The sequence below is a fragment of the Macaca mulatta genome, chromosome 14 (assembly GCF_049350105.2).
Source record: "Macaca mulatta isolate MMU2019108-1 chromosome 14, T2T-MMU8v2.0, whole genome shotgun sequence".
In the NCBI taxonomy this organism is placed as follows: Eukaryota; Metazoa; Chordata; class Mammalia; order Primates; family Cercopithecidae; genus Macaca; species Macaca mulatta.
Window position 1 is genome coordinate 94870667 of NC_133419.1, and position 27850 is coordinate 94898516.

The 27850-nt window shown below is 38.4% G+C and overlaps 1 protein-coding gene and 1 pseudogene across 1 annotated transcript in view; one reads left to right on the top strand and one right to left on the bottom strand.

Annotated features, from left to right (window-relative positions):
* The window catches only part of HEPHL1 (hephaestin like 1), an 82398-nt gene that overhangs the window by 14879 nt on the left and 39669 nt on the right, over positions 1-27850 (top strand). The window contains exons 2-5 of the mRNA XM_001086917.5: positions 4091-4335; positions 23515-23727; positions 24337-24516; positions 27474-27728. Of these exons, the coding sequence (XP_001086917.3) occupies positions 4091-4335; positions 23515-23727; positions 24337-24516; positions 27474-27728 (893 nt within the window). The remainder of the gene's footprint in view (positions 1-4090; positions 4336-23514; positions 23728-24336; positions 24517-27473; positions 27729-27850) is intronic.
* LOC100423558 (prohibitin 1-like) lies at positions 14680-15744 on the bottom strand (annotated as a pseudogene).

The following is a 27850-nucleotide window of genomic DNA, read 5'->3' on the forward strand; positions in this document are numbered from 1 at the left end:
GAAAGTCAGCAGAATGGTTTTCAAGCTTAACCAAGACTGAAACAGAGGTGATGCCCATGGGATCTTCTGGGAGAGTTCTTAAAGGAGTCATGCAGGGTGATGGGGGCAGCCAGAGCCTATGACAAAGGTAGGCAGAGCCTTCCCGTTGGTCCCTCTCCAGAGTGGTCATGAAAGTCTCTTTTAAATTTAATTTTATTTATTACTTTTCTTTTATACCACCACTGAAATGCCTGAAGTTCATGGAAGCCCTTAAGGGTTTGTTTCATTAGGGTGACACAGTCATACGTGAGTATAAACTTTATATATTTTGGTCCAGGAAATATGTCCACCTCAGAAGGAGCACTGTCCCTGCGTCTGTCTCTGGACAGAATAGGAATGCAACTGAGGTACAGTTAAAGGCTAAACTCCAAGGGTCTATGAGTTTATAGCTCCACCTGCTGATGTCTGAGGCTGGGGCTTGGGACTAGACAAGGGTGCCTGACCAAGGCATCTGCCTAGGATTCTGACTTGGAGAAGGGAGAGAAGAATCAGAGAGGATCATTGTGCCCTATGCTGAGGGAGGTGAGGGATGGGAAGAGTTGGTGCAGGACACTCTAGAGGAATTTGTGAGGCCTGAGTCATCTCACAACTTTTCAGGCTCCAATGCCATAGAAGAGAGCTTCTACAGTCTTCTAGATCCAACTGGTCTACCCACCTTAGACTTACCCTGACACTCACGGTGGACCTGGAATGAACAGAACTGCATGAATTGCTCATTCTGGCCCAGAGTGGGTGGCTTGAACACTCCGTTAGACATTTTTTTTTTTTTTTTTTTTTGTATTTTTAGTAGAGACAGGGTTCCACCGTGTTAGCCAGGATGGTCTCGATCTCCTGACCTCGTGATCCACCCATCTCGGTCTCCCAAAGTGCTGGGATTACAGGCTTGAGCCACCGCGCCCGGCCTCCGTTAGACATTAATTCCTTTGGGAAAGGCTGGGATAAGTTTCCTTTGAAAACAATTGGGAAAGAGAAAAGAAAAACAGAAAAAATATTAGGGGCACAGAAAAGTAGAAAAGAGAAGAGCTTCATGATCCCCAATAGGTGCTTAACACAGTTTTTGAATAAATTATATGAATGATTGAATTCTTGGATCTGAGTGAAAGAATAGAAAGTACAATAAAATAAAAACAGAAAAAAAATGAAAATAAATAGTCATACGATGATGAAAACAAGTAGGAGTTGATTAGAGGGGAAAAAGTCAATAGCCAAATTTAAGAGATTAGAGGAACAAACAACTCTCAGACAAACTTCCTTCTATGGTTACCTGAAGCTCCAGACTCATGTCTCAGTTCCAAGTACACAAGAAAGAGATGCTTCACAAGTCCCTAAATTTTCTCGGATTTAACCAACCAGACACTCTTTGGCTGTCCCTGAACTAATCATGATGGCCCAGAGTAGGCTGGCTGGGGGATGAATGATATCAATTGGCCTGGATCACAACTCCTGCCCTAACAACAGCTTATTAGAGAAACTTGACATGCTCATGGGCTAGCCTGAGGCCCTTGCTCCATCAGTGGGACTGGGGGATAGAGCACCACCCAAAGCAGAGAGAACGAGAGCGAGAAAGGTGTGCTCTCCCGCTCTCGGCACACTCCTCACTCCTCAAAGAGTGGAGTGTGGGTGCCGAGTTGCCAAAACTTTAAAATGTCTTCTACATCAACTTTCTTTCTTTCTTTCTCTTTCTTTCTTTCTTTCTTTCTTTCTTTCTTTCTTTCTTTCTTTCTTTCTTTCTTTCTTTCTTTCTTTCTTTCTTCTTTCTTTCTTTTTCTTTCTTTCTTTCTTTCTTTCTTTCTTTCTTTCTTTCTTTCTTTCTTTCTCTTTCTTCTTTCCTTTCCTTCCTTCCTTCCTTCCTTCCTTCCTTCCTTCCTTCCTTCCTTCCTTCTTTCTTTCTTTCTTTCTTTCTTTCTTTCTTTCTTTCTTTCTTTCTTTCTTTCTTTCTTTCTTTCTCTCTCTCTCTCTCTCTCTCTTTCTTTCTTTCTTTCTTTCTTTCTTTCTTTCTTTCTTTCTTTCTTTCTTTCTTCTCTCTCTCTCTCTTTCTTTCTTTCTTTTGCTTGAGTAACTCTTCTTTGAGACTATACTGAAGCATTACTTCCTTAAGGAAACCTCCCCTGACCTATCTTTGACTCCAGATTAGATGCCCCAGAATGTAATCTGTGTTCTCATAACTCTCCCTTCCAGAATAGGGGCTCCTTCAAGGCAGGGGCTTTGTCTTTTTTCCCCCATATCCCTAGTACTGAGGTCAGGGCTTGATATAATTAATGTTTGTTGGATAACTGAGAGAGACTAAACGCACAGACACTTGCAGGAGTGTGTCTCAGAGTAAGATGTGGCCTCTTGCCCCCAAAAGGGATACAGCTACATTGGGATGGCTGCACCCAGGAGTGCTGGAGCTTTTGCTCAAGTAGAAGCCAGTATTTACAGAGCTGGAGCTAGGATGGGAGCTCCATGCTAATCACATAGACTGAGAGTGGGGAAGAGGGCTTCACCTCTCCAGGAGAAGATTGTCTGGCAACTCTCAAGCGGTGCTATGGTTTCACGCTCCCAGACACCAGGGACTGAGTCTCCCCAACATCTAGGTCCTCAGGAGGGCATCTGGTCATCTCAAGTCTTAGAATTCTATTTTTCTCATGTCCACCCCTTTTCTTCTATTGCACCACCCCCTTCTGGTCTCATAACAGTCTCTCTGCCCCTCAACTTTGCTCTGCCTTTTGCTCAACTCCTCTAAAACTTGCACAACACTGCCATAGAATAGTCCTTAAACACATGATTATCATGTCACCCATTTTGTGAAAAACCTCAGTGAGTCTCAGTGCTTCCAAGATAAATTTTAAATTCTCCAACCCGGAATTAAACTTGTCAGTCTATCTCCGGAGCTTACATGCATCCTTATCTCTCATTCCTCACCTCCTAGACCTGTGCATCAGCCTATAACCTGCTCTTCTCATTCCATCTGTACTGCTTCCTCCTCACTGTACATCCATTGTCCCGCTTAGTGTCCTCAGTTTTCCCTTTTGTTACTCAATCCTACTTCTCCTTAATTCTTGCAATTGTCTGACCTCTTGTACCCACAGCAATCTTTTCCTTCTCCAAACCATTTTTTTTTTTTTTTGAGACAGGATCTTGCTCTGTCATCCAGGCTGGAGTGCAGTGGTGTGATCTTGGCTCACCGCAGCCTTAACTTCCCAGGCTCAAGTGATCCTTCCACCAGGCTCAAGTGATCCTCCCACCTTGGCCTCCCAAAGTGGGATTACAAGCCTGAGCCACTATGCCTGACTTTCTGCTTTTTTTTTTTTAAATGGAGTCTTGCTCTGTCACCCAGGCTGGCATGATCATGGCTCACTGCAGCCTTGACTTCTCAGGCTTGAGTGATCCTCCTGCCTCAACATCTCAGGTAGCTGGGACTACAGTCGGCCCACCACCATGCCCGGCTGTTTTTTTTTGTTTTTTCTTTTTGTTTGTTTGTTTTTGCAGAAACAGGGTCTCACTATGTTGCCCAGGCTGGTCTCAAACTCCTAGGCTCAAGAGATCTGCCTGCCTTGGCCTCCTAGTGTGGGGATTACAGGTGTGGATCACTATGCCTGGCCTCCCTGAACTATTATGTTCCTAGAAATGTTGAGCCTGTATCTGTTGTATCAATCATTCACTTGATGCTTAATCATCTAAGCCCATTATTTGATTACAAACTTTTTACACCATCTAGCCACATGCTGGGAATGCAGTAAATGTGCAATGAGTGTTAGTTAAATGAAAAAGCAAAGGGGAACACGTTGAGTGGAAAGGGGCAAATGTGTAGTGTGGCTTTAGAGTTCTTTGGATTTGTTTTAGTTTGGTTGTGAATACTACTTGTGCCCTTTGGCGTGCCACTTAATTGCTGAATCTCATTTCCACATTAGTAAATTGAGGATAATCTTCCCAGCCCTACAGAGATTACAGGTTATGGGGAACACCAAATGAGAGGTCATACATGCAATACTTTATAAACTCCTAATGGTAAGCTATTAGGGCTTCTCTTTTCATTTCGATTACAAAATATTTTTCTTCTTACTTTTAGACTTGCAACCTTATTTCTCGAAAGAGGGCCCAACAGGATAGGTGGTATTTACAAAAAGGCTGTTTACAGACACTTCACGGATGGAACCTACTCCATAGAGATCCCCAAACCTCCCTGGCTTGGATTCCTGGGCCCCATCTTGAGGGCTGAAGTGGGTGATGTGATTGTCATTCATTTAAAGAACTTTGCTTCTCGACCTTACTCTCTGCATCCCCATGGCGTTTTCTACAACAAAGATTCGGAAGGTAAATATCAATCCTCTATTATTGGGGTCTTGTCTCTATTTCATAAGTAAGGTAACTGTCAGAGTTAAAAAGATTTTAGGAGCACAATGATTACATGGATATGTTTGTCTCCTCTCTGTCTCCTTCGGCATCCATCTCTGTCTACCTATTCTGTCTCACTCCTTTCTTGCTTTGTTTTTTTTTTTTTTTTGTTCTGTTTTCTGTTTTTCAGAGGTAGTCTTACTCTGTTGCCCAGGCTGGAGTGCAGTGGCATGATATCAACTTACTGCAACCTCTGTCTCCCTGGTTCTAGATATCCTCCTGCCTCAGCCTCTGTAGTAGCTGGGATTACAGATGTGTACCACCACGCCCAGCTAATTTTTTTTGTATTTTTAGTAGAGAAAATATGGTTTCACCATGTTGGCCAGGCTGGTCTCGACTTCCTGACCTCAAATGATCCGCCCGCCTCAGCCTCTCAAAGTGCTGGAATTACTGGCATGAGCCACCATGCCTGGCTCCCCTTCATGTTTTTTCTTTCCCTTATTTCCTCCCTCTCTTCTTCCTTGCTCTTCTTTATGTTGACACAAAACTCCTCAGTACCTGCTCCACCATGCCCCAGAAGCACACTAGCTTTCTTCCTTGTCACTTAGTCATGCCTGATTTGCACATTGGATAAAGGGCAACATGCTCCTTTCACCCAGTAGCAGCATTGGCTGTGGGTACGGTTTTATCAACAGAAGCTGATCCCCACTCCTTGCTTCAGGCTGCTATTTTTGGTGCTGCCTTTGTGAAGCAGTCCTGTCTTCCTTCTTGTGTGTACTTTAGGAGTTTCATTAGGGCAGTTTCTGGATTCCTCCCTAATTGAAAAATATTAAACAACTTTCTTAGACTTTTGAGACACAAGTATTTCTCTAACATCAAAAATAATTTTTGCATCCTGTATTTCATTCTTGCTCATGACCTGGTGGAATGAGTCAAAAGGTGCTGTACCTGCTAGGTGATTGCTTCTGGGAAATGTGCCAGCACAGTGCCATTAACTCTGAGGCCAATCACATTATCATCAAAGGGGAGTTTCTGGGCATTAACAAATATCCCAAGGCAGCCTAACTTGTGTGGCAGCTGCCCCAGCCATGTCTCTGTAAGCAGCCAGAGGGGAGAACTCTGATGGTGAACACACAACTGGGATTGCCCTTTGTTCTGCACTCTTTTCCTCCACCTGGAGTGCAGCCAAGATTTTGTAGTTCTTAATTATTGAGGATGAGCACAAAAATTGTGCCAGGTGAACTTTAAGGTGTAACTGTGAATGCATTTTCTTTAATACAGTTTTTAAATGCTTTTATTTTATGTTCAGGGGTATATGTGCAGGTTTGTTACATAGGTAAACTTGTGTCATGGGGATTTGTTGTAAAGATTATGTCATCACCCAGGCATTAAGCCTAGTACCCATCAGTTATTTTTCCTGATCCTCTCCCTCCTCCAACCCTCCACCCTCTGCTAGGCCCCATTGTGTGTTGTTCCCCTTTATGTGTCCATGTGTTCTCATAATTTAGCTCCCGCTTATAAGTGAGAACATGCGATGTTTGATTTTCTCTTCCTGTGTTAGTTTGCTAAGGATAATGGCCTCCAGCTTTATCCAAGTTCCTGCAAAGGACATCATCTCATTCTTTTTTATGGCTGCATAGTATTCCAAGGTGTATATGCATGACATTTTCTTTATCCAGTTTATCACTGATGGGCGTTCAGGTTGACTCCATGTGTCTTATTTATACTGCAGGTAGAAAGTAAAGCTGTACCAAGATAGTTGTTCCTGACTTTTCAAATATGGAGAAAATAGGGGCATCTTTAAGTCTAATTTTTGTCTTCTTTCTTCCATATGTTTCTGGAAAGCATACCTTAATAGAGTTAATGGTGTCCTGAAAAATCATTTAGGCCAGTGATTCTAAAGCTTTATAGGGCCACAAATTCCTTTTTCAAAAAAATTGTGGTAAAACATATGAACATAAAATTTACCATTTTAACCATTTTCAAGTGTTCAATTCAGTGGCATTAATTACATCCACAAGGTTGTACAATCATCACCATGATCTATTTCCACAACATTTTCATCATCCCAAATTGAAACTATATAGCCATTAATCAGTACCTCTCCATTCCTTCCTTTTGTTGCCCCACTGGCAACTTCTATTCTAATTTCTATGTCTATGAATTTGCTTATTCTAGGTACCTCATATAGGTGGAATCATACAATATTTGTTCTTTTGTGTCTGGCTTATTTCACTTAGCATAATATTTTCAAGGCTTAGTTATACTGTAGTATGCATCACAATGTAATTCCTTTTAAGGCTGAATAATATTCAATTGCACGTATATACCACACTTTGTTTATCCATTCATCTATTGATGGATGCTTTGGTTGTTTCCACATCATGGCTATTGTGAATAATACTGCTATAAACATTGGTGCACCACAGATCTTTCTGACCATCTGTGAGAGCCATGAGCCCTTGCACCAGAAAAGTATGTATGTGCACAATTTTCTTTTTGAGATGGGGTCTTGCTGTCACTCAGACTGGGGTGCAGTAGTGCAATCATGTTTCATTGCAGCCTTGAACTCCTGGGCTCAAGTGATCCTCCTGCCTCGGCCTCCCAAGTAGCTGGGACCACAGGCACCTGCCACTACACCCAGCTAATTTTTCAAATTTTTTTCGTAGAGATGAGATCTTGCTATGTTGTCCAGGCTGGTCTCAAATTCCTGGCCTCAAGCAAACCTCCTGCCTTGGTCTCTCAAAGTGCAGAGATAACAGTCATGGGCCACTGTGCCCAGCCTGTGGATAAAATTTTGAACCCGCTTTAAAGAGATTCTCAGGGTCCCTGAAAACATTCATAGGTCCTTAAATTAAGAACATTTCAAATGTTGCTTACCCAGGAAACCTTCTTTCTATCCTGTCTGCAGGACTCTCTCATTTCAGAAGTATGTTGGTTTATCTCATAACACTTAATACTGGCCAGGCATGGTGGCTCATGCCTGTAATCCCAGCACTTTGGGAGGCCAAGGTGGGTGGATCACCTGAGGTCAGGCATTTGAGACCAGCCTGGCCAACAGGCGAAACCCAGTCTCTACTAAAAATACAAAAAATTAGCCAGGAGTCGTGGCACATGCCTGTAACCCCAGCTATTTGGGAGGCTGAGGCAGGAGAGTCACTTGAACCTGGGAGATGGAGGTTGCAGTGAGCTGAGATCATGCCATTGCACTCCAACCTGGGCAACAGAACAAGACTCCATCTCAAAAAAAACCAAAAAACAAAAAACAAAACAAAACCAAAATAAAAGCAAACCCCATTAATACTGGTATAGTAGACATACAAATGGCCAACAGGTATATTTAAAAAATGCTCAACACCACTAATCATTGGGGAAATGCAAATCAGAACTATAATGAGATCTCATCTTACCCCAGCCAAAATGGCTATGATCAAAAAGACAATAAAATGCCCTCCCCCAAAACACAAAACACAAACAACCAGATACTGGCAAAGACACCAAGAAAAGAGAACACTTATACACTGTTGGTGGGAATGTAAATTAGTACAGCCACTATGGAAAACAGTACGGAGATTCTTCAAAAAATGAAAAATAGAACTACCATATGACCCAGCAGTCCCACTACTGGGTATTTATGCAAAGGAAAAGAAATCAGTTTATCAAAAGGGTATCTGCACCCCCATGTTTATTGCAGCACTATTCGCAATGGCAAAGATATGGAATCAAACTAAGTGTCCATCAGTGGATGAATAGATAAAGAAAATGTGGTATATACACACAACAGAACACTATTTGGCCATAAAAAGCATGAAATCATGTCATTTGCAGCAACATGTATGGAACTGGAGGTCATCATGTTAAGTGAAATAAGCTAGGCACAGAAAGACAAATATAGCATGTTCTCACTCATATATGAAAGCTAAAAAAAAGTGGATTTCATGAAGATAGAGAGTAGAGTGATAGATAACAGCAGGTTGGGAAGGGTGTGTGTGGTAGGGGGATGAAGAGAGGTTGGCTAATGGGTACAAACATATTGTTAGATAGAAGGAGTAAGTTCTAATGTTTAATAGCACCATAGGGTGACTATAGTTAACAACAATGTATTGTATATTTCAAAATAGCTAGAAGCGAGGACTTGAGATGTTCCGAACACAAAGAAATGACAAATACTCAAGGTGATGGATACCCTAAATACTCTGACTTGGTCATTTCACCTTCTATGCATGTAACAGAATATCACATGTACCCCATACATGTATACACATATCATATATCAGTTTTTAAGAACTGGTACGGTAAAGGGGACCTTTTCTGTTTGCTTCCTCGTGTGTGTCTGTCTCTAAATTAGATTGTAGGGTTCCCAGGAGCAGGGACCATCTCGGATCTTGCTGGGCATTGCTTCCCAGTACCTGGCCTAGTGCTTGGCATGTGGTAAGTGCTCTCTAAACACTTTTTGTGTGCTTCCCAGATCTAGCCCAAGATCATCAATACTCAGAGGAAATGTGCTTGGACCAAAATCTTACAGTTGATTAGGAGCTGAATTGGGATGGACACAGGCTATTCATTACTATTCTATCTCCCATTCTAGGGCTCTCTCCACTGTTCCACACTGTGCCTTTGCCTGTGCAGGTAGTTAAGCAGCACTGCCCATCCTGTGTGCAAATCTCAGCAGGCCACTGGGAAGTCTTGATTTTCAACCTTCCTGGGTCTACCAGAGGGATTCTTGTGAAAGTTTAGAGCAATGGCCACGTCTTTAGTTATGGGCATGAGGGACCCTTGATTTGCTTCTCCTCACCACCATATATAGTTTTTCAAAAGGTCTGTATTCATTGATAAACCTTTCATTGAGCACCCACCAGGTGCCAGACACTGATTCTGGGTCCTGAGGATAAAAGATGAATGAATCATAGGCTGTAGTTAAAAAAAAAAAAATCAATGACCATAAGTATAAGGAGTTAATTTCAGTGCTCTTAATTCTGCTCCATTGATCTATATACTTATCCTTGGACCATTGCCACAATGTCTTGATTACTGTGAACTTCTAGTTAGTTTTGAAATGGAGTCGCATAAATCCTTCAACTTTGTTATTCTTTTCAAGGCTTTTTGGCTATTTAGGTTCTTTGCCTCCATATATATATTTGATCAGCTTATTAATTTTTACCAAAAAAAAATCAGCTAGGATTTTGGTAGCAGTTGCTTTGCATTAATTTGGTTGATAAATTGTAGGAAAATTCCATCCGCATTTAAAAAACAAATGGTCATCTTGCCAATATTGAGTCTTTCAATCCATGAACATGGAATTTAGGTCTTTAATTTCTCTCAATAATGTTTTAGTTTTTAGTTTACAAGATTTGCATTTATTTTGTTAAATTTATTCCAAAGTATTTTATTTTTTCTGTTGATATTATGAATGGAATAGTTTTCTTAATTTCATTTTTGGATTGTTTGGTGTTAGTGTGTAGAAATAGAATCAATTTTTGTATGTTGAAGTTATATTCTACTTCCTTGCTAAACTTGTTTCTTAGTAGATGTTTAGTAGATTTGCTGGAATTTTCTACATATGGACTTACACCACTGTGAATGAAGAGAGTTTTAATTCTTCCTTACCAATCTGTATACCTTTAATTTTTTTCTTTTGACTTATTACATGGCTATAACCTTTAGGAAAATATTTAATATTAGTAGTGAGACCAGATATTCTTACCTTTTTCCCAATCTTAGGAAGAAAGCATTTTGTCTTCCTCCATAAGCATGAGGCTAGCTGTGCATTTTTTCCAGATAGCTTTTTATCAGAAAGAAAGTTTCTTTCTTTTTTTTAAATTTTGAATTTTTGTGGGAACATAGTAGATGTATATATTTATGGGTTGCATGAGATATTTTGATACAAGCATGCAATGCATAATAATAACATCACAGTACATGGAGTATCCATCACCTCAAGCATTTATCCTTTGTGTTTCAGACAATCCAATTATACTCTCGTTATTCTAAAATGTACAATTAAATTATTTTTGACTATTGTCACCCTGTTGTGCTAGCAAATAATAGGTCTTATTAATTCTTTCTGTTTTTTTATATCCATTAACCATCCCCACTTCCTCCTACCTTTCCACTACCCTTCCTGGCCTCTGGTATCCATCCTTCTATTCTCTATTAGTTCAATTGTTCTAATTTTTAGTTCCCACAAATAAGTGAGAACATGTGAAGTTTGTCTTTCCGTGCCTAGCTTATTTCACTTAACATAATGACCTCCAGTTCCATCCACATTGTTGCAAATGACAGGATCTCATTTTTTCTTGTGACTGAATAGTACTCCATTGTGTATATGTACCACATCTTCTTTATCCATTCGTCTGCTGATAGACACAGTTGGCTTCCAAATCTTGGCTGCTGTGAATAGTGCTGCAATAAACATGGAAGTGCAGATATCTGATTTCCTTTTTGGGGGCTACATTAAAATGGGGTATGTACCCATACCAGTGGGATTGCTGGATTGTATGATAGCTCTATTTTTAGTTGTCTGAGGAAATTTCAAACTGGTCTCCATAGTGGTTGTACTAATTTACATTCCCACCAACAATGTACAAGGATTCCCTTTTCTCCACATCCTCACTAGAATTTTTTATTGCCTGTCTTTCGAATAAAAGTCATTTTAACTGGGTTAGGAGAATATCTCATTGTAGTTTTGATTTACATTTCTCTGATGACCAATAATGTTGGGCACTTTTTCATACACCTGTTTACCATTTGTATGTCTTCTTTTGAGAAATAGCTATTCAGATCTTTTGCCCATTTTTAAACCTGGTAATTAGATTTTTTTCCTATAGAGCTCCTTATATATTCTGGTTATTAATCCCAGATAGGTAGTTTGCAAATATTTTCTCCCATTTTATGGATTGTCTCTTTGTTGATTGTTTCCTTTGCTGTGTAGAAGCGTTTTAACGTAATGTGATTCCATTTGTCCACTTTTGCCTTGGTTGCCTGTGCTTATGGGGTATTACTCAAGAAATCTTTGCCAAGACTAATGTCCTGGAGAGTTTCCCCAATATTTTCTTGTTGTAGTTTTATAGTTTAAGGCCTTAAAGTTTTAATCCATTTTGATTTTATTCGATTTTTGTTTGTGATGAGAGATAGGAGTCTAGTTTTATTCTTCTGCATATGGATATCCAGTTTTCCCAGTACCATTTATTAAAGAGATTGTCTTTTCCCCAATGTATGTTCTTGGCACCTTTGTTAAAAATGAGTTCACTGTAGATGTATGGATTTATTTCCAGGTTCTCTATTATGTTCCATTTGTCTATGTGTCTGTTTTTATGCCAGTACCATGCCATTTGGGTTACTATAGCTCTGTAGTATAATTTGAAGTCAGGTAATGTGATTCCTCCAGTTTTGTCCTTTTTGCTTAGGATGGCTTTGGCTATTCTAGTTTTTTTGTGGTTCCATATAAATTTTAGGAATGTTTTTTCAATTTCTGTGTTGACTGTCCTTGGTATTTTGATAGGGATTGATTTGGACAGTATGAACATTTTAACAATATCGATTCTTCCAATCCATGAACATGAAATGTTTTTCCATTTTTTTGTCCTCTTCAATTTCTTTCATCAGTGTTTTATAGTTTTCATTATAGAGCTCCTTCACTGCCTTAGTTAAGTTAATTTCTAGGTATTTAACTTTATTTGTAGCTACTGTAAATGGAATTACTTTCTTGATTTCTTTTTCAGATTATTCACTGTTGTCATATTGAAATGCTACTGATTTTGTATGTTGATTTTGTATCCTGTAACTTAACTAAATTTGTAAGTTATAGTAGTTTTTGGTGAAGTCTTTAGGTTTTTCCAAATATAAGATTATATCATCTTCAAATAAGGATAATTTGACTTTTTCCTGGCCAATCTGGATGTCCTTATTTCTTCCTCTTATCTGATTGCTCTAACTATGACTGGAGGAAATTCTTTTCTATTCCTAGTTTGTTGAGAGTTTTTCACTAAGTAAGTACTGGATTTTGTTTAATACTTTTCTATATCTGTTGAGATGGTCATGTGGCTTTTCTATATCTATTGAGATATATTGATATATTATTACATTAACTAATTTTTGGATGTTAAGCCAACCTGGCAATCGTGAGATCAATCCCATTTGGCCATGGCATACAATGCTTTTTATATGCTGATGAATGTGATTTGCTAATATTTTGTTAAGAATTTTTGTGTCTAAGTCATGAGGGATATTGGTCTGCAGTTTTCTTGCGATGTCTGTATCTGATTTTGTTGTCAAGGCAATACTTGCCTCATAGAATGGATTGGAAAGTCTCCACTCTTCTATTTTCTGAAAGATTTTGTAAAGTATTGGCATGGATTTTTCTTAGTATTTGATAGAATTTTTATATAAAACCATCTAAACCTGAATTTACTTTCAGGGAGGATTTTTAGTTACTAATTCAATTTCTTGTTATACGTATATTCCAATTTTTTATTTTTATATTTTAGTCAGTTTTGGTAACTTGTGTCTTTCTAGAAATTTGTGTGTTTCATCTCAGTTGTCTAATATTTTGGCAGAAAGTTGCCTATATTTCCTTATGATACTTTTAAATTCTGTATGGTCAGTGATATCGCCTCTTTCATTCCTGACTTTGGCAATTATTGTTCTCTTTCTCTCTTGGCCGGTCTAAATAAAGTTGTCTCAATTTTGTTGATCTTTTCTAAGTACCAACTTTTGGTTTCATCTATTTTTTTTTTCTGTTTTATTTTTCATTGATTTCTGTTCCAGTCTTTATTTCTTCTTTCTGCTTGCTTTGGATTTGTTTTTCTCTTCCTTTTCTAGTTTCTTAAGATGAAAGCTTAGGTTATTGATTTGAGAGGTTTTTAAATTTCTGAGATAGATGATTTAAAATCTAAATTTACTTTTTAAGCATGGCTTTACCTGTATCTCATACATTTTGATATTTTTGTCTTCATTTTAATTCAGTTCAAAATATTTTACAATTTCCCTTGTGATTTGTTCTTTGACTTATGGGTTACTTAGAAGTGTATCATTTTATTTCCAAATATTTAGATGATTTCAAAGATTTCTTTCTCTCAATATTTAATTTAATTCCCTTGTGATTGAAAAATACGCTTTGTGTGATAGTAATCCTTTTCAATGTATTGAAACTTATTTTATGCCTAGTATATGCTCTACTCTGGAGAACCATCCATGTGCTCTGTAATGAAGGTATATTCTACAGTCATTGGGTACAATGTTCCAGAGACATCATTTAGGTATAATTGGTTCATAGTATTGTTCAAGTCTCCTATATCCTTGCTGATTTTCTGGTTAGGTGTTCTATTAGTTATTGAGAGTTGAATATTGAAATCTTCAACAATTATTGTTGAGTTGTCTATTTCTCCTTTTTTTGGGGGGAAAGTCTGAGTGTCTCTTATTAACAGCAGTTTATACAGATCTGTTTTCAAAGTTCAGGCACAGAGCCCTGGAGAAGAGCAGTCTCTGAATAAGGACGCCAGGAACACAGGATGTACACATCTTCGGCAGGCATGTTTAGCCGCAGAAGGATTCAATACTTCAAATTGGAATTCCACTGGATATTTGAGAGGGACCAAAGTTGAGGGTAGAAAGAAGTCTTCAACAGGACTCAGATCTCAGTCTAGGGCTCCTCTTGCACTGTCTAAGTCCATCCAAGGACCCTGGGGGGCAAGAATCAGGCCAATCCATTTCAACAGAAGCAGATTCTTCAATCTGCACTCAGTTAGTTCACACTTGTTTCCACTGGTCCCACAGTTAAAGAGAATTGGCCTTATAGTAAGAGACAGACCACTTTCTCTCTGACCCTCTCCAGCACCTCTCTTCAGCTGCATCTGTGCAGGAACTGCTGGGAAAATTGAGGCCTGCCTTTTCAATTCAGCATGTGCCTTTACCCTCAAATATTCAATCAATGACAGGATGGAGGCTACCTGTGAACTCAGGCTGACAACTGTTCTCCCCAGTCCATCACACACATTGCCCTACCTTAGTTCTGCCAATTGCAGTACCTAGGCTGGAGCTACAGTAGACCTCAAATTGGGACCTAAAGCCAGTCTGCCTAGGCACTCGGGAATTTTTCGTAGCATGTGTGGATAAAAAAGTAAATGAATGTGATAATGTGAGAAGAGTGAAAGAGCTTCATTTGATAATTAGACATCTGAAGTGATTTTACTTTTATTTTATTCACTTTAAGTCAATCATGAAATTTCACAGTGATTTCTCAGGTAGGAGCAGAAGGAAGACAGTGTCAAGAATCAATGGGGCTGTGGCCCAGTTGGCCTGAGGAGGTACAGGCAGGGTGGGTCCTCACTGGGGCAGCTGGGGGGGCACAGACCGCCCTGCTAGAAGGTAGATGATGTTATGAGAGCGTAAGAACTGGTATGCAGTGTCATCTGCAGCTTCCAGCTTGTGCAGCTCAATCTGGCCATCACCTGTGGTGGCCAGTGAGTTGGCACTCAGCTCAGCTGCCTTGGAGACTCCCTTGGCAGAGATGATGACCACCTTTGTTTGCTGCTCAGACTTTTCCACCATGAATTTGGCCCTCTCTGATTCCTGCTGAGCCACCAGTTTCACTCCTACCACTTCTGTGAACTCCTTCCCAAAGGTCAGATGTGTTAAGGATACATCATCCAAGATGAACTCAAAGGTGGTTGCTTAGTCTGTAAGGTCGTTGCTGACCCGCCTTGGAGACCAGCTCTCTCTGGGTGATCAGTTCTCCAGCATCAAAGTAAGCCATCAATAACATGAGGATCTTTTCACATCATCCAGGATGAGCTTAAAGGTGGCTGCTTGCTCCATAAGGTCGTTGTTAACCTGCCTGGAGACCAGCTCTCTCTGGGTGATCTCCAGTATCAAAGTAAGTAATCAGTAACATGAGGATCTCTTAGTGTTGTACAGCAGCACACGCTCATCATAGTCCTCTCCAATGCTGGTGAAGATGTGAGGAAGCTGGCTAGTGACAGGCTGGAAGACAATGTGCACTGTAAACTTGACATTCTGTAAATCTTCACTACCAGTGATGACTGGTGTGTTATGTGAGCAAGAGTAGCAGTCAACGATAATTGGTTTCTGTACCAATAGGATGAGAAAGTGAGTTCCTTTCCCTACTGCAATGTCCTGTACTCCATGGAATCTGCCAAAGATATAGCTCTGTGCTCAGTATCCACATAATATAAGGCAGAGCTCACCATGCCTCCTGTAACAGCTAAGGCCAGGCTAAACTTGCCAAAGGACTCTAATACTTTGGCAGCCATGTTTCCTTCTGCTGGACTCTTTTACAGCCAGCTTCTATTCCCTGTTCTTTAAATTAAGTCAGTTTTTCCTTCATGTATTTTGATGCATTTTTGTTAGATATGAATACATTTATAACAGTTACATTTTCCTGATATATTGACCCTTTTATCACAACAAAATATCTTTATCTCTAATAATATTTCTTGTCTTAAAATCTATTTTGTCTGTTATTGATATAGCCTCTTACTTTTGCTATTTCAATTATTTTACTTCAACCTATTTGTGTCTTTGAATGTAAGACACAATACAAACAGCATATAGTTGAATCTTGCTTTTTTTCCCCCAGTGTGACAATCTCTGCATTTTGATTATGGTGTTAGACCTTTCACACTTAATGTAATTATTTATTAGTTTGATTTATATTTGTCATTTTGCTAATTATTTTCTATATGTCTTATGTCTTTTTTGTTCCTCTGGTCCTCTTTTACTGCCTTCTTTTGTGTTGAGCAAATATTTCTTAGAATAGTATTTTAATTTCTGTTTATTTTTTAGCCTATATATCATTGAGTCATTTTCTTATTGGTTTGCCTCGGGATTGTAATATGCACCCTAGTTTATCACTTTTACCAACTAAATTCTGGCAAAATGTAGAAGCTTTGCTCCATAAAGTTCCATTCTCTCCCCCTCCTTTGTGCTATTATTGATATCTATCTATCTATCTATCTATCTATCTATCTATCTATCTATCTATCTATCTATCTATAATGCCCTTCTCTAAATAAACCCAGCAATACATTGTTATATACTTGGTGCTTTATATTACTTTATGACTTTTAAAAAATAAAGAAAATAAAGGAAAATATATTTATAGAACCTCATATAAAGTCATATATTTCCCATTTCTGGTGCTTTTCATTTCTTCCTGTGATTTCAAGTTACTCTTTGGTGACATTTATTATGAAGGTTGGTCGTCCTTTAGTATTCCTTGTAAGGCAGTTCTGTTAGTAACAAACTCATTCAGTCTTCATTTATCTAGAATGTCTTGCCTTTAGTTTTGAGGGAAAGTTTTGCTGGATATAGCATTCTTGGCTAACATTTCCTCTCTAGCACTTTGGGTATATCATCTCATTGTCTTCTGGTTTCGAATATTCAGTTGAGAAGTCAACCATTAATCATGCTGATGCTCCCTTGTACGTGATGGGTCATTTTTCTCTATCTGGTTTCAATATTACATTTTTGGCTTCCTTTACACTTTCCACAGTTTAACAATGATGTATCTATTTGTGGACCTCTTTGTATTTATCAAATTTTGGCTCATTAGGCTTCTTTGATGTGTAGGTTAATGTTTTTCATCACATTTGGGAAATTTTTGGCCATTATTTCTTCGAATATTTATCCCATACTTTTTTTGTTGTTGTTTTCCCCTCTTTCTGAAGACAACTGTTATACACATGCTAGTAAATACATTGTCCCACTGGTCTCTGAGGTTCTATCCATTTTCTTCTATTTCCCCCCCTCTCTTTTTCAGATAGGATAATTTCTATTGATCTATCTTCAAGGTCACTGATACTTTCTTTTGCCTTCTTGAATCTATTGTTGAGCTCCTCTAGTGAGTATTTTATTTAATGTATTGTGCTTTTCAATGCCAAAATTCCAATTTGATTCTTTTTATTATTTCTATTTGCTTATTAAGATTCTCTATTTGTTGAGTCATTTGTCCCACTTTTCTTTAAACCTTTACACATAATTCCTTTTAGTTGTTTGAATGTATTATTATAGCTGCTTTGAAGTCTTTCTCTGCTAAATTCAACTTCTAAGGACATAAAGAGAGATAGTTTCCACTGGCTGCCTTTTTTTCTCTATTAATCACACTTGCCTGTTTCTTTGTGTTTCTCATATTTTTGTTCTTGAAAACTGGATTTTTTAAAAGAATGTAATGTAGCAACTCTGGATTCTCATTCCTTCAACTCTAGGTTATTTGTTGTTGTTTGCTTGCTTCTTTGTTTAGTAACCTGTGGGCTAAATCTGTGGATTATCTTTCCTATGGTGTGTGGCCACTGAGATTTCTGCTTTTTTTATTATTTATTTTTATTTTTAAGTCTGGCTTCTGAGAGGTCATTCCTATGTCTACTTAGCTCACTGGTCAGCAAATGATTGGAAGCAGTTGTGCCTAAGCATCTTGAGCCAATAAATCTTATGTTCTCTGCTAGTGGATCTGTGAGTGGTTAGAAAAACAATGCTGTAGAATCCTACTCTTCTTAGCTGCTGTTCAGCAGTTTCAAGCATAAACATTGCTAAATGTTTTTATTCAATTTCTAGATACCAGAATGGTTTGTTATTTTTTTAATCAATTTTGTCTAACTTTATAGTTGCTTTTTTGGGAAGAGAATTTGCTGACTTCTTTGCTCTCCTTTAATGAGGTTTTGTCTTTGCTACAGCTATAAGCTTGAAAGTCTTTTTTTTTTTTTTTTTTTTTTTTTTGAGACGGAGTCTCGCTCTGTCGCCCAGGCTGGAGTGCAGTGGCCCGATCTCGGCTCACTGCAAGCTCCGCCTACTGGGTTCACGCCATTCTCCTGCCTCAGCCTCCCGAGTAGCTGGGACTACAGGCGCCCACAACCGCGCCCGGCTAATTTTTTGTATTTTTAGTAGAGACGGGGTTTCACCGTGGTCTCGATCTCCTGACCTTGTGATCCGCCCGCCTCGGCCTCCCAAAGTGCTGGGATTACAGGCGTGAGCCACCGCGCCCGGCCAAGCTTGAAAGTCTTAAAGTCTCTGCTTAATTCAGCTTAGTGTTTGCTGTGAGCCAGACACAATGCTGGGTTGTGAAGAAGAGTAAATATACAGCTGTTGCTTCCAAGATATCATCCAAGGGAGGGGTAGAGAATGGAACTTAGAAGTGGGTTGAGCGGGTGGGGCTAACATTAATTGAGAAGCTATTTTATGCTAATGCCTGTGCCAGAGGTCTTATATACATTCCTTCATTTAATGATAAAATGAACTAGTGCTTTCTTGACCTACATCTGAAATATGCTTAAGTATTAGGAATTATTTAAAAATAAATTTTATTGGTTTTTAAATTTTATTTTTTATTTTATTTGTTTTATTTTTATAGAGATGGGGTCTCGCTATGTTGCCTAGACTAGTCTCAAACTCCTGGCCTCAGGCAATCCTCACACCTTGGCATCTCAAAGTGCTCATATTACAAGTGTGAGTCACTGCACCTGGACTGGTTTTTGCTTTAATATAAAAAAGTATAAAGCAGGGGAAAATTGCACACAATCTGATTCTTTACATACTCACTAAAATTAGTTCAAAATAGAAAATTAAAGAGAAAGTACCCTATGAACATGGTTAGAAGTTCTTAAGAGTAACGAGGTATAAGAAGAAAAGTTAAAACCCTGCTCGCTTGTCTTTCACTCAAAAGGCAATAATCTTAAACAATTTCTATAAATTTTTCACAGACTTTTTTTCTATACATATATTAGCATGTATGTATGTGTATATTCTTGCTCATTTATATAAAAGGGGTTATGCTAGAACACTTTCTGTTTTTCACTTTTTACTTTGTCTTGGAGATTTTCTCATATTAGTACATATAGTGAGACTTCCATTTAACAATTGTGCAGTATCCCATCATATGAACGTATCAGTTCAGTATTGATAATTTAGGTTGCTTCCAGTTCATGTAATTTGAAAAACATTTTCAAGTATGTTTCTCAATACATTATTACAAATAAAATTGCTGGTTGTACATACTTTCTTTGAATAGGAATTGGCAAGCTCTCTTCTGAAAAATTGCATATTTTACTCTTCTGCCGTTTGTTTATGAATGAGCTTAATTCTCCCATGACCCCATCCATCCTCCAAATTCTCAAACCTGACGGGTAAAAAAATTGTGTGAATTTTAAAAGCTCACACAGCCTAGAACATATATAAGTAAATAAATAGTGTTTTATACTTTCATATTGTTAATGTTACCATTGGTCAAAATCCTTAATAAATTCTTTTGAAAATGACTTTAAGAACAACTTAATAAGCTACCTATCTCCAAATCACTTCTTCCTTTATATTTATACTTTATTTTTGATTTCCAATGATATTCTTCAACTTCAGTAGTGGCACAAAGGCTCTGTTTGGGGATTCTCTCTCCTCATTTCAATAATAGCCTTCAATAACTCCTAATAATAATAAAAACAAGACCCACTAAGTAAATTGTGAACATAAGAATTTCTAGAACAATTGTTATTTATATTGATTTGTATCATGTAATCAATTCAAAATAAGTGATCTCAATAGAAACTTCAAGACAAGTCCACTCTCACTCAACTCCTGACCCTCCGTATATAAATCTCTCCATATAGAAAAGAATCTTCCAAGACATGCATTTTATTCATAGAGCTTTGGACAAAGGCAGTGTAAGGTAATGCCACTCAGTCATATTTTATTTTATTTTTATATATATGTGTGTGTGTGTATATATATATATATATTTGCACTGGGGTAGGTCTTAAAGATCCAACCATGAGCAAAAAGAAGCCTGGTATTTGCTTTAATGCAGCTTACAGTCTAACATGAGATAGAGACATTAATCAAGCAATCATACACACACACATGATATTTATACATGCGTGTGTATATGTATACACATATACATGCTATATATGTGTTTTATATCTATATAGTGTGTGAATATATACACATACATACATATACACATGTATAATTAAAAACCTACATAAATGCTATAAATAAATAAAATGGCTTACTAAAAGGCTACTATATATCAGGCACTGTGATAAGCGCTTTATAGATATTATATCCTACAAGTCTCAACAATCTGATCCTTTCCTTACTCCTTATACGAAAATTAATTCAAGATGGATTAGAGACTTAAATGTTAGACGTAAAACCATGAAAACCCTAGAAGAAAACCTAGGTAGTACCATTCAGGACATAGTCATGGGCAAGGACTTCATGTCTAAAACACCAAAAGCAACGGCAACAAAAGCCAGAATTGACAAATGGGATCTAATTAAACTAAAGAGCTTCTGCACAGTAAAAGAAACTACCATCAGAGTGAACAGGCAACCTACAGAATGGGAGAACATTTTTGCAATCTACTCATCTGACAAAGGGCTAATATCCAGAACCTACAAAGAACTCAAACAAATTTATGAGAAAAAAACAACCCCACCAAAAATTGGGTAAAGGATATGAACACACATTTCTCAAAAGAAGACATGCATACAGCCAACAGACACATGAAAAAATGCTCGTCATCACTGGCCATCAGAGAAATGCAAATCAAAACCACAATGAGATACCATCTCACACCAGTTAGAATGGCAATCATTAAAAAGTCAGGAAACAACAGGTGCTGAAGAGGATGTGGAGAAATAGGAACACTTTTACACTGTTGGTGGAATTGTAAACTGGTTCAACCATTGTGGAAAACAGTATGGCGATTCCTCAAGGATCTAGAACTAGAAATACCATATGACCCAGCCATCCCATTACTGGGTGTATACCCAAAGGATTATAAATCATGCTGCTATAAAGACACATGCACACGTATGTTTATTGCAGCACTATTCACAATAGCAAAGACTTGGAATCAACCCAAATGTCCATCAGTGACAGATTGGATTAAGAAAATGTGGCACATATACACCATGGAATACTGTGCAGCCATAAAATAGGATGAGTTCGTGTCCTTTGTAGGGACATGGATGAAGGTGGAAACCATCATTCTCAGCAAACTATTGCAAGAACAGAAAACCAAACACCACATGTTCTCACTCATAGGTGGGAATTGATCAATGAGATCACTTGGACTCTGGAAGGGGAACATCACACACCGAGGCCTGTTATTGGAGGGGGGCGACGGATGGCATTGGGAGTTATACCTAATGTAAATGACGAGTTGATGGGTGCTGACAAGTTGATGGGTGCAGCACACCAACATGGCACAAGTATACATATGTAACAAACCTGCATGTTGTGCACATGTACCCTAGAACTTAAAGTATAATAATAAAAAAAGAAAAGGTAGGAATTTATGATTATCACCACCTAACAGATAAGAAGCTAAGAGTCACAGAAGAGAACGAAATTGCCCAAGCTGCGTATCTAACAAGTGATGGAGGTAGGATTCCTTTCCAGGCAGTCTAATTTCAGTGCCTGTGAGCTTAACCACTGGCTCTACTGCCCTTCTCTCAGTGTGAATGCATTTTAGAAAAATGACCCAGTCCAGGGAGTTCAGAATTGCCTGAGCCAGACCATGCTGGACCTTCTAATCTACATTAAACACATTTGACCTTCATCCCAACACTGATGGGAAGCCATGAAATGATTTTAAACAGGGAACAATAGAATTATATTTAAGATTTGAAAAGATCACTCTTGTGGTAGCTTGGAAAATGGATTAGAAAGGCAAGAGGAAGGGAAGCCAACTAGGAGGTTACTACAAAGTCCAGGTGAGAGACGATGGTAGTTCAGGCTATGGATGTGATGATGGAGACCAACATAAATAAATGGATGAATTTGAGAAGAAGCAGAGATAGGACCCTGTGGTATTTTGGAAATGGAAAGAGAGGAGGAGGAAGAAAAATGCTTCCTTTGTTTCTGGCTTGTGGCTGAATATTGGTAGTGCCTTTTACTGGGAGTAGTGGCAGTGGCTGAGGATCAAGCTTGGGAGAGGAGAGCTAATACTCCCTGGGAAAGGTTGCATTTGCAATCTTCTTGAAGTTTACAAGTAGGGATGTCAAACAGACAGTTGAATATCAGTGTAAAGTACAGAGGTGAGGTCCTGGCTGGAGATAAACATGGGGGTCACTGGTGCGTGGCTGATTGGTGGCACTGTAGGGATGAGCACTATCGGCTGGGGAGAAAGCACAAGGCATGGAAGGAAGAAGCCAGCATTATACTTTGAGGATTTCTGACAAAAAAATGGCAGATACAAGAGAGTGAACTGGAAAAGTGGACTGAAAAAGAGTGGTCAAAGCATATGATGTGATGCCACATGAGTCAAGGAGGGAGGGAGCTGACAATAGTATCAAATGCTGCTGAGATAACACAATTTTTTAAAATGTCATTTGGATTTAATGGATGAGGGGCAGCTCTCTGGAGTTTTTTTCCTATGTCCTGTTCCTCTATCACATTAGATAAGTATCAAGTTAGAAAGCAGCAAACTACATTAATTTAACTTTGAGTACAAATAGTTTTGTCAAAATACTATTCAGTATTATATTCTCACCCCGTATTGAGAAAAAATGTAAGAAACTATTTTAAAAAGAATGTTTTTGCATCTTTTGGAAACCATTCTTGAAAACATTGAAGACATAATTCATTACATTACTGAATAATTTATATATAATAACTTTCTTGAAAATACTCTCTCAGAATCTAGTACTAGTAAAAAGTTCCTTTCTCTTAAGTAACTAGTAACTTTCCCTTTACTGGACAATGAAACAGTATAAGCTAATTATATTCACCTAATATATATTAACTCTATATTTAACAATATAACCTAAATATAATCAGGAAATTCAAAGCTTCAGTTGATATGAAAGGGCTCTAACTAATTATGTAGCATATGGGTTTAATTTGTAAAGTGGCTCATCAGAAAGAGTCCTTATTATGAACATTTATTAAGTTCCTAGTTCTGTTCAAAACACTCTGTATACATTGCCTCATTTAGTTATTACATCCCTGTAGGATAGATATCAACATTTCAGTTTTACTGATAGAGAACAGAGACATTGAGAATTTAAGTAACTTGCCTCAAGTCCCATAGCAAATGAATTTTAATTCAGTTATGTTTGATTCCAAAGCTCTGGCCCTCTCTACTATAGCATGTGATCTCTGTGTTTTAACTATGTTTTATCTTTTTTTTTTTTTTTTTGGAAGGAGCCCTATACCCAGATGGAACATCTGGAAGGAACAAAAATGATGACATGGTTCCTCCTGGAAAAAACTACACCTACGTCTGGCCGGTGAGAGAAGAATATGCACCTGCTCCAGCCGATGCCAACTGCCTGACCTGGGTGTACCATTCGCACATCGACGCCCCTAAGGACATCTGCTCTGGGCTAATTGGTCCCCTATTGGTCTGCAAGGAAGGTAAAGAACTTTGTTTCCAGGTAACTAGAGAGTTGAAGTGTGAATAAGATTCAGGTCTTATTTTGCCTACCTCCTTTGCTCCACACAGAATGTGCCTCTTCTTCCAAATTTCTTTAGAAATTCTAACATGGAAGATTAATCCGACACCATAGCAGGGGGCAGTAATTCAGATTTTTTGTCTAAGCATCATCACAGCATTCTTAGACTTTATAGTTATTTTTTTAAATGATATTTCATAACACAATGTATAGAAAAGTGAGAAATTTAGTCAAATGACCAGGGATGCCTTTTGCTTCATTATTTCACCTAAATAATCATTAGCTATTTTATACCTTATTATTTGACTTAGCATGTCCATACTTTGTCAATAAAATGAACTCCCTTTAGAGATAGCCAGGCTTCCAAGTATGCAATTATGAAGATTTCTGTTTTATGACTTTTCTATGGCTCTGTCATTTCCATTAAAGTCTTTTGCTGATTTTATATTGTGGGTTATCCTTGTAGGTATAGGTCTTCACCAAACTTCACACTTACCTGACACTATTGGAAGGAAGCAAAGCTCATCTTGATTTAGTTCTTTCTCTCTACTCTTTTGAATGTGCCTGATAGGTATCCTGAATAGATATTCAGGGACACGGAATGATGTGGATCGAGAGTTTGTTATAATGTTTACTCTTGTGGATGAGAATCAAAGCTGGTACCTCGATGAAAATATCAAACATTTCTGCACGGACCCTGATTCAGTTAACAAGAAAGATGCTGTTTTCCAGAGGAGTAACAAAATGCATGGTGAGTACTTCCCATGTTCCCAAACATATACCAGGCCTTTTATACTATAAGGTACCACAAGGGATACAAAATACACAGAAATGTTGATCTGAGTTTGGCAAGATTTATAACTCAGTGATGACCATGGTTAGAAAGTGATACAATACATGACACATGTTTGAACCTGAAACAATCTGAGGGGGACAAAGCAGTGGATACATGCTAAATTGGGCATGCAGTGTGGACAAAGCCATAGAGCTTTGGAAAAATGGAAGGATCAATGTTATATTGTAACTGGAAAAGAATCGGTGCCTGAGATGAGCCCAGAGCATGGGTGGGCTTTGACTGACTGGAAGGAGAAAGGAGAATGAAATCATCATCCTATAATAATCCTCTGTTTTGCAACATTTTGCTTTATCCAGTAACCATTTTCTGAGCCGCTGCTAAATTTTAAGAACTGAGTTATACATGGGGTTTAAATAAGCACTTATGAATTCATTACATTTCCCAGGCATTCTTTACATCAACAAAATTTATTGAGCATATACTATACATCAGACTCTGTATTTGTTCAAAATAGTGAACTTCTATAGTTACTTCATTAGTTGACACAGGGCACTTACTCGTGCCTGTTTTGCAAAGCAGTAGCTTAATGTAGCATTTTAAGATTTTCTTAGAGAGTTCTAGTAAACATAAAGGAAATAGTCAACCTACATATCCCACCTTATTTACTGACATATCTTCTCCTTCTATTGCTTGTCTCTCTCTCAGAATTGTTCTAACCAAGTTATCCTCAATATAGTCATAAAATCATAAGAGAAATAGAAGGAGCTGATGATCATCTGACATCTCCATTTTACAGAAGAGAAACTGAGGTCAAGAGACTATCAATGACTTGTTTAAGGTCAAAGTGATAATTAGTGCCTGACAGTTTCCTGAGAGAAGTCCCATAGCAAATAAATATAAATTTGGCCATGTTTTATTCCAAAGCACATCAAGGCATGATTGTCAGTATGTTGACTATTTCCATTGTATTGCACGCCTTCTCTTTTCCTTCTAGTGGTATTTTGGAAACCTTGTGTGTAGTGATTCTTGGAAAATATTTTAGGAGGAAAGGAAGTAAGGGAGAGAAAGAAAGGGGAAGGCAGGGAGGCAGAGAAAACAATGAAGGATGGAGTCAATGAAGATGTAAATTCAAATCATTGCTGTGACCAGTTGTAATTCATAACCTTTACAAAATGGGAGTGATGATCTCAAATATTACAGAAAACTACTAATTGTGATTATTTAAGACTCACCTGCCCAAATAATTCCTGTTACTCTGTATTTATTCTTTTGAAGTGAAAATGTCCAACAAAATGAAATGAATTACATAAGCAAACACAGATTATATGTATCATAAAAAGAAGCCTGTCCAGGCACAATGGCTCATGCCTATAATCCCAGCACTTTGAGAAGCAGGTATAGGAGGATTGCTTGAGGCCAGAAGTTCAAAACCAGCCTGGACAACATAGGGAGATCCGTTCTCTACAAAAAATTCAAACAACAACAAAAAAGTGAGCTGGGCATAGTGGCACATGCCTGTGGTCCCAGCTACTTGTGATGCTGAGGTCAGAGGATTGCATTAGCCCGGGAGTTTGAGGCTGCAGTGAACTAAGTGCCACTGCACCCCAGCCTGGGTGACAGAGCAAGATCCTGTCTCAAAAAACAAAAACAAAAAACCCTAGTCTGTATGCTGAAGTAGATGTGTGTTTGCAGACAATCCTTCAAGACTGGAAAAGGGCCAGGTATGGTGGCTCATGCCTGTAATCCCAGCACTTTGGGAGGCCGAGGTGGGTGGATCACTTGAGGCCAGGAGTTTGAGACCAGCCTGGCCAACATGGCAAAACCTCTCTCTACTAAAAATACAAAAATTAGCTGGGGGTGGTGGTGGGCAACTGTAATCTCAGCTACTGGGGAGGCAGAGGCAGGAGAATCTTTTGAACGCAGGAGGCAGAGGTTGTAGTGAGCCGAGGTTGTGCCACTGTACCTCAGCCTGGGTGTGACACAGCGAGACTCCATCTCAAAAGAAAAAAAAAGAGAGAGAGAGACTGGAAAAGGAGACCTAATCAAGTAAAGAAAAAAATTTTATTAAAAAAAATCTAGCCTATGGAAGATAATTAATATGTACAAGATTTATTGATCAATTTATTTAAATTTACTAAAATAATTTAGAATTAATTTCAGCAACAATTGCCTTTTAACTCAGTTTGAACTTAAGAAGGGATGTTGTGACTTTTTGAAGCCCTGAATCCAGTTCTTTTCTGAACTTGGTCAAGTCCCAGCTGCCATTTAGATGGTTTTAAAGTTTTTGGTCCTGGACTTACGCCAGAAACTTAATAAGATTCTGCCCCAGCAACATGTAGTAAAAACTGTTTTTCTCTTGGCTTTTTAAAGTAAACAAACAAAACAGTTCTCATAAATCCCTTTTAATCAGTTCCTTTTCTTTCCATCTCACTACATGCTTTTGACACTTCAGTAAGTAGATACTATGTGCCAGTTTTTCTGCTAGGTCCTGATAACTGTTAAGATGAACAAAACAGGGTTTCTAGTTCCAAGGAGCACAAAATCTGGTGGAGACAGCAGATATGCCAGTGAAGGATTAGGACAGAAGGTGACTGAGCCTCCTGTAAATATGAGCAGCACTCTGTTTTCTCCTGACCTCATTATTGCGTTCTCATAGCAGCTCCGAGGCTGTTTTCAGTGTGTGCTGATCTTCACTTTCATTGAGTGTTTTTTCTGGAAAAAGGCCAATACAAACATTTCTTTTTTCTTTTGTACAATATATATTTCTAAGAGCCAGGTTTTTCTGCACCAAAACCTTACAACCAATGGTCTGCACTGGTTTTCCAGCCATACTCAAGTATGTATTACCAACATTTCTGGTTCTGGTCGCCTCTGCAGGGGAGTCTCTTCCACTAGTGTGTTTCTATTTCCAGCCCTCAATGGATACCTCTTCGGAAACTTCCCTGAGCCTGATATGTGTGTTGGTGAATCTGTGTCCTGGCACCTATTTGGAATGGGGAATGAGATAGACATCCATTCCATCTATTTCTATGGTAACACCTTCATCAGCAGAGGGCATCGGACTGATGTCGTCAACCTGTTCCCAGCCACCTTCCTTACAACAGAAATGATAGCCGAGAATCCTGGGAAGTGGATGATAACCTGCCAGGTCAGCGACCACCTACAAGGTAAAAAGGACAAAGACCAGTCGATATGTTTAGAATGGTACAATAAAACCACACAGTCACCAGTGCTCATCCAATGCCTACTGTTAGATAGAGTCTTGTATGTATTATATTTAATTAGGTAA